This window comes from Phascolarctos cinereus, unplaced genomic scaffold (assembly GCF_003287225.1).
Source record: "Phascolarctos cinereus isolate Bilbo 61053 unplaced genomic scaffold, phaCin_HiC Scaffold_5;HRSCAF=322, whole genome shotgun sequence".
NCBI lineage: Eukaryota > Metazoa > Chordata > Mammalia > Diprotodontia > Phascolarctidae > Phascolarctos > Phascolarctos cinereus.
In genome coordinates, this window is record NW_027555958.1 from 476741377 (window position 1) to 476749038 (window position 7662).

At 45.5% G+C, this 7662-nt stretch overlaps 1 protein-coding gene across 2 annotated transcripts in view; it reads right to left on the reverse strand.

Moving 5' to 3' along the window:
• The window catches only part of ERICH3 (glutamate rich 3), a 149873-nt gene extending 142457 nt beyond the window's left edge, over positions 1 to 7416 (reverse strand). Inside the window, exon 1 of one of the 2 annotated variants that reach the window (XM_020968543.2) lies at positions 6845 to 7416. In XM_020968543.2, coding sequence (XP_020824202.1) covers positions 6845 to 6867 — 23 coding nt within the window. In that variant the 5' untranslated portion in view covers positions 6868 to 7416. The remainder of the gene's footprint in view (positions 1 to 6844) is intronic. The other variant, XM_020968547.2, reaches the window with a different exon arrangement.
• Between the last annotated feature and the right edge of the window lie 246 nt (positions 7417 to 7662).

Genomic DNA, 7662 nt, shown 5'->3' on the forward strand with positions numbered 1-7662 from the left:
CATCTCACATCCTATCACTGGGGCCTGTTTCTGGGGAGGGAAGAGTATAGCACTCCCATCACGGAACACGAGCAAGAAGGGACAGTCACGGTGCTGTGACTCTTCACAAGCCACAGCCTGGGGTATTGCCAAGCTATTAAGAACATGCTGTATTTTTTAAGGCTAAGAGAACAATATAAACTACATCGACAATCCTCAGTTCAGTGATTGACTTTTCCTGTCTTCATGAAAAAGCCAAATGGCCCCTGCTGAGATGAATCCAGGAGATGAGAGCTGAAGGTCAACTCAGCTGTTCAGCTGCTATTCCAAGAACTTTTTCTGGATATCTTGCAAAAGACATCTGCGTGTATAGTTCACCAACTGTGCCCTCCCCTTTCCTCACTGTTCTCCTCCGTTAGAGTGCTTTAAAAAGAGAGAGAAAAGTGGGGCTGGGGGAGTAGCCTCAAGAAGCCCCACCTCCTCTACTGGCCATTCTACAGCACGGCCCCCCAGCTCCTCTCAGCTACAGATAAGCTGCCCAGAAAGAGAAAGGAGATTTATTTCTGTCCCCACGTTGACTGAGGCTTTCACAAAAAAAAAAGGGTCTGTGCAATGTCTGATTCTCAAAAAGAAACCCCAAATATTTCAGACATCGATGCACAGGTACTTTTTAAGTCTCCCTTAGCATTAGAAATGCAACAAAAAAAATAATGCTTTTCCCCCTTCTTCCTACTTTTTCATAGTCACTAAAATACAAAATAAAGTTAAGCCAACCAGCCTCCACTTTGGGGGGGGGGAATTGAAGCCAACCACCTAAGTTTCCACCCAGTCTGAAGAAAGGGAGGGTGACCGTGCAGGAAATCTAGAATCAGGAAGATGTGGGCTCAGATCCAACCTCTGCTCCCCCTCTCAGGACTTTGAGCAAGTCCCTCAAACGCTCTCTTGATCTTTCAAATGGGGCCGCTGCCCAGCTGCCTTCCCTGGTGGCCCTGAGGATCACAGGAGGCAAGGCCAGGCAGCCCCTGCGTGGCCAGAGTTGGGCCTCTCTTTTTTCTTTCTTTCCAGCCAGGCCTCCGCCAAGCCTCCACAGTTGGATTTGCCCCATGGCATTTGGATCCTTTTGCCCGTTGGAGACAATGTGTGTACTGGTTTGTGCCAGGGGTTCTTAACCTAGGCCCCTTTGCCAGTCTGGCAAAGCCAAGTTCTCCTTTTCAGAGTCATGTCGGCGAATGCATAAAATAAAACGTGGATGACTGCAAAGGAAACCTATCCTAACGAAATGCGGATTTCCAGGTTTTTTTAACAGCACGTTCACAGACCCAGGCTAAGAAGCCCTGGCGAGGCTTGGGCTTCGCGGGAGTCTCCCTTCGTGGGTTTTACTCCTATCTCCTGCTCTTCTTTGTCATTACAAGCCGCCCTGGTGGGTCCTGAGCTTGGAGGCCATGTTTACCCCTCTCCCTTCTTTTTCAGCTCGGCTTTTATTTTCAGGCAGAGCCCAGATCCTGATGGTCACTTCTATCCTACCCTTCAGTGTCAGCAGAAGACATTCCACTGAAGAAACTGCATATTTCCATTGACTAAATCTAAGTAAAAAATTAATTCCCCTGAACCAAAGACAATGTCATCAAGCTTGTATCTTGCTCTGTTTTTTTTTTTCCTTTTTTATTTTGGTCACCTAAAAATTTGCCCATTCCTCCCACATCCCTTGGAGTGATTTTTGAGGGGCCAAGGCTAACCCTCAGTATTTCTAGGAAACAGGCTGCTACTCAGCCAGCCAGCTGCCCAGGGTTGTTTCCATAGGTGATTTGGTGTTTGGGCTCTGGGAGTGGGGGGATGTCCAAAGAGTGCCCCAAAATCAAAAGCTAAAACACATCTTACTCATTCTCACACATGGTTGAGAGGTCTAAGATCAATACACTCCACACACAAAATCAACATAGGGCTGGGTGACCTAAGCTAATCAAAGGCTCTGTCTAAGGAGACATTCGACTCTACAGAAACCTTCTTAAAGACAAGACCACCAAAGATTCCATCAGCCCCTATCACTGGATGGTCACTAAATTAAAGGACAATCAGAACCAGAAGGACACCAGATTAAAACAATGGAAACACAGACAATGTTAAAAGGCGACTCCCAACTCAGATTCACTATAATGACCAAACTCAGAGAAGAGATGAGCAAACACAGCTCTCCTCTCTCAGGGGAGAGGTGGGGGTCTATGGATACAAAATGCTGCATACCTCTCCCCATCAAACAGAGCTTCTGTAAAAGCTGACTTGTCTTAGCTGCTATTCTTCTTTGTCACAAAGTCATTCACAGCTCCTGGAACTTCTGCTTTCTGCTCGTAGGCCTTTAGGCAAGTCCATTAATCTGTCTCTATCTCAGCTTCGTCATCTATCAAAGTAGAGCCTTTGGACCAGATGACCTCTGAGGTCCCTTTCAGCTATAAATCTTGAATCCTAACTTTAAAAAATGTCAGGGACCTATCCTTGTGAGTGGTCTTTACGACCATTTTTATTTACTCAAAAATATAGCTGAACCAAGTCAGCATTGGCCACTTACAATTTGTATGTAAATTGTTCATGCTGTAATTAAGTAAGTAATAGAATCCAGAAGAAACGGAATAAGGGATCCATCAGTGCATCCCTCATTGATTGGTGGAGTTTTGAGGAATTAAAATGTCTGCTTTATTGTACAATTGTACTTCATTACCATGTTCTCCTTGAAAATAAAGTAATAACAACTAACTGCTTTAGCAATGATGGAAAAGCTTTCTCAGCTTTAAAGAAACTCTTTATTCGCTACTGAAATTTTTATTATTTCTAAATGGTGGCATACGCAAAACTTCATTATGTTCACTCTGAGGAAAACTTTAGTAGTTTGGAAAATCTGGCCCTCAAGTACAATTGCCGCACTCTGAATTGGTGTTGTTAAATTTCAGTTTGCTGTTTTTCTTTTCTTTGAAAGTGGGTTGAAAAGAGAAGCAGAAAGCTCTATGTCCCAAAAGCACTTCTACAACTAAACAGAATGAACTATGACCTTGGCCCACCATCCACATTCTCTGCAACAAGGCCAGTGGTTGAACAAAAGTCACTGGTGATTTCTAGGCCTTGCATCCACATTAGCTAGATTTAGTTTATAGGTAAGAATTTAGTACAGGAAATTAGAAAGCCCTGTGGGCAGGTACATATTCTAGGCAATGCTTGCACATTCCTGGGGTCATAATGTAGCAACAACCCTTGCATTAACATTAAAAGTCTTTGTTTCATGGATCAAAGAAAGAAAAGAAATGGAATAATGATTTGCATCCTCACTGGCAACGAAAATACCAAATCTGAATTCATAAACACTTCAGAGCTGGGATGGCGCCTTGAGGAAGCAGAAATGGTTCTTAAGAGGAAGATGAATGGGGAGATGTACCTGACCAAGTACACACAAGAAAAATCCATGTAGGTGAAAGCATTGGTATGAACATTATTTTGAAGATAATTTGAAGAAAAGATTCCCCCCCAAAATGGAAAAGATCATGGATGACAGTATGAGAGAAAGGGAGAGAGAGGAGAGAGAGAGAGAGGAGAGAGAGAGAGAGAGAGAGAGAGAGAGAGAGAGAGAGAGAGAAGAAAGGAGGGAGTGAGGGAGGGAAGGAAGGAAGGTAGGGAGGAAGGAAGGAAGGAAGGAAGGAAGGAAGGAAGGAAGGAAGGAAGGAAGGAAGGAAGGAAGGAAGGAAGGAAGGAGAGTGAAAGGTCAAAGAGACATCAGCAACTATTAACAGGCCTATTCTTACCAGATGTCGTGAAGAGTAGTGAGAGACACGTCTTCTAGCGTAGTGGTGGCTGGGAGGTGGAAGGAACTTTGAGGACCAGTAATCACTAATTTCACATACACTTCCAGCATGGTTGGTGAAATTACAGACTATAAAGAGCTATTACCAGAGATCACAACGTGTCCCCAGTCCTAAAGGAATTGTACCACCCCTCCTTACACTTTAATGAAGTGTGAAATTCTTTGAAAAAACTTGATAGATTTGACTGGCCTAATGATTAGATATGGCAGTGGCCCAGTAAGAAGCAAAGAACATGCTCTAGTGAGTCAATCAAGGTATAAGTCAGGAGGAGTTTTTTGAGTTGAAAATGGATTCTATACATTTCAGGTCCAGCTGCAGAAAGGAACATGCCCAGGGAGCCCATTATAACTCCACAAATGGAGTGCAAGACACATGAATTATTTTGGCTACGTGTTTCCAAAATGTCTCTCTACTGGCGTCCTTTATATCTGTTCTCACTCTTGCTATTAATAGTATTGGGTGGTAAGCATATACCAAGCTTATGGGAGGAATGTTTTTTAGCTTCTGTTCTTAGTATACCATTATGGACATACCTTTGCTTTGAGCTAGTTTTGTCAGCTGACTATTGTAGGTAACACACTGATGGGGGCTCACAAGTTTGAGTAACATCATCTGGGACTGCTTGAGTATGAGATGAGAGTGGGGGGGAGGAGCTCTTAGAGCGAGTGTTGCACTGGAGTTCATTTTAGAATTCTCTTCAGAGCTCCAGCTTCCCTCCCCTTGTACACACTGAAGAGTCACAAAAGGGCTTCAGAAAAATTTGACTCGAGTAACTGAAGTCTTAATTATCCACAATTTAACAAGCAGTTACAGATTTTCTCTACTTAAAAATTGATGATTAAATGGTCTAATCAGACTCCTAACTTAGCCAAAATCTTGAAAAATACAGGGAGACAAGCATGACTGACGCATTCATTTTCCTGAAGGGAAGCACAGCCCAGACACCAGCTGTAGGATGAAGAATTCCTCTTCCATCCAAAATACCCTGCAGCAAACTACAAAACAGGGACACACAGAAGACATCTCTACAAAATGCAAACTGTTTAAATACAAAATAAGGAGATGAGATGATAAAGGACAACAAGGGCCAGAACTGAAGACTGAGAACCCAGATTCAAGAGCTGGGAGGGCCTTGGTTTCATCATCTGTAAAACAAAGGGGTTGAACCCCATAAACTCTAGGTCACTTCTGGCTCCAATCTATAATCCTACAACCTAAATACAAGAGCCAATAAAGCCTTGTCCTCAAAGTCATGGAGACCCATGGCCAAGTCTTGCCTTTGACACATACCAGCCGTGTGACTGTGGGCAAGTCACTGAATTTCTTAGTACCCCTAAACAATTGTCTAGGACAGAAAAAATGGCTATTCTTCACAGGGAGATAATTTCCACACTAGATCTGGACAGGCCCCAAATATAAGATCAAATAAGAAACAAGTGAAGCTATGAGACAGGCAAATTGATATCAGAGACAAAGAATACTGAACGCAGAATCAAGTCTTGAACACAGGACCCAAATTCCACCTCCAGCACCTATTTATTTGCTGTGTGACTATGGGGAATTGGCTTCAACTCTCTAAGGCTCAGTCTCTTCATCTGTAAAACCCACCTAACAAGTGAAATTCAAATGCAATCACACCAGTCTGGCATAGAGTAGGTGCTTAATAAATGCTTGTTGATTGTTTGATGATGGTATGTGAGGCACCTTTTAAATCTAAAGGTGGCACAGACGTGTCATCAATCACTATGGTCCCTGGACCATTTCCCAGAAAGACTTGGAACTGATTTCCACCATGGGGCCTTCCTTTGCTTGCAGTTTCTGAGTCATCCGAGCTTATTTCATCTGCCCAGAGAATTCATTTAAATGTGAAATCTGCAAGTTAGACTATAAATTCCAAGTGTAGCCATTAATGCCGCATTTCAGACATCACAAACTTCGAATGACTTTAGATGGGCTGTCCTCTGCCAATTTGCTGCTTTCAATAACGCACAATAAATTCAATTAAAAAGAAAAGCATCTTAAAATTATTTGCAAGATCAACTAGGATAGCTCTTGGCTCCCTGGATGTATCATAATAAAAACTCATCTAATATGCATTACATTGTTTAATTCAGAAGGAAATTGGATCTTCTCCTGCCATCCACCATAAGGGATTGAAGCCATTTTTAAAAAGCAGAATCCACTAATGATTGTGTTAACTTTCTTGAAATATTTGAAATATTTACTAACTGTGTCTTTTCTGGAGGCAGATCCTAATAAAGGTAAGTGGGAATGGATGATCATGGCCTTCCTCCCCAAAAAGGCCTGTCCCTGGTCAGCCCCTCAGGGCTCAAGAGAACTCCCTAACCTTTCTCCCCAACCCGCCCAAAGGTAGCTTCCTAAGGTTCCTGAAATCTTATTAGGGAGTCAAAGGATTTAAATCCTGCAATAAAGCTTTTACTCACAATGACATCTTTTAAAAAAACATATCAAATCAATCTATGCCTCATTCATACGCAAGACACAAGAGTAAGAATTTATTTTTCAGTCTCAGTTCTCCAGGTTAATGCATATTTGGGTGACCTGTAATTTTGCATTTAAACATATAACGCTGCACACCACAGGGTCTTCCACATCCCTGCTACTGTCTCAGTTTAATTTATCTACTACCCACATCCATTTTTCTTTTTTAATTCTTCAAGTTCACATTTCAAAGGGGGCTAGTTAGTTCAAGGAAAGGTGGGGGGTGGGAGAGGGAATGAATGTCTCTGTGAGGATTTCAGCCATCCAAACGCGGCAGCCCAGAATGCCTATTTAGATGTCTCCCCACCCCATCTTCCTCCTTCTCCTCCTCCTTATCTATACTCTCTCCTCCTCCTCCTCCTCCTCCTCCCCTCTCTTCTCTTTTCCTCCTCCTCATCTCTCCTCTCCTCTTTCTTCCTCCTCCCTTGTCCCCCTCCCTCCCTACCTCGGAGGGAGGTGGGGAGGGGACCCTGGACTGAAGCAGCCCCCTGTGTTTGCAGGTTCCAGGTGTCACTTACCCAGTGGGGTGAGGACGGTTCATTTTTGCTCGATGCCTTGTGTACAGGAGAGAAAATATAAAACAATTGGGTGCTGCGTCAGGCGGCGGCGGTGGGGCGATGGGGAGATGGCGCTGTGTGCTAGGGGAGCCCAGACGTGACCGTGGCCGTGGCCGTGGCCGTGACCCGCACGCCTACGCTGCACCGCCGGCCAGCCCCACCTGTAGCAGAGCAGGCCAGCCTCCACTAGGCCCCCCACCGACTGCTCAGCTTGGCCCGCAGGGACTACGCTCTGGCCGCGGGCGGCTCTTCCCCTGTGCCCCGAGCGTTGCACCCAGCGCCCAGCGCTCAGCCCGCAGCAGCCTTCCGGCCCCGGGCCGGGCCCCTGGTAGCCACAGCCTTCCCGTTGCTAAGGGAGGAGGAGAGGAAGGGGCGGGGGGCCAAGGAGCTGAAGGGTAGGTGCTCATGTGACAGAGCCTTAGAGCAGCTGCAGAATAAAGGGGCCACCGGGAGCCGGAGAGAGCTGGGACCCCGAGGGGGAAGGGAGAGGGAGCAGGAAGAGGAGCCCCGCTTTTGGAGCCAGGCAAGGAGATGGAGAAAAGCGCCCCTGCCCTGGGCTCCTGGGAGCAAGTGTTCCCCCGGCACCTGCAAGCAAAACACAAACACACACCCCCTATCCCTCCTCGCGCTGAGCCGCTTCTCTGGATGCGGCCAAGGGCCAGGGGAAAAGGGGGTGCTGCTCACGGTCCGAGAGCAGAGTAGGGGGGTCTGAAGGTTCACACTTCCAGGCAGAGAGGGGGTGGGGTGGAGGACTGAAGTCAACCTGATGGAAGCAGGTA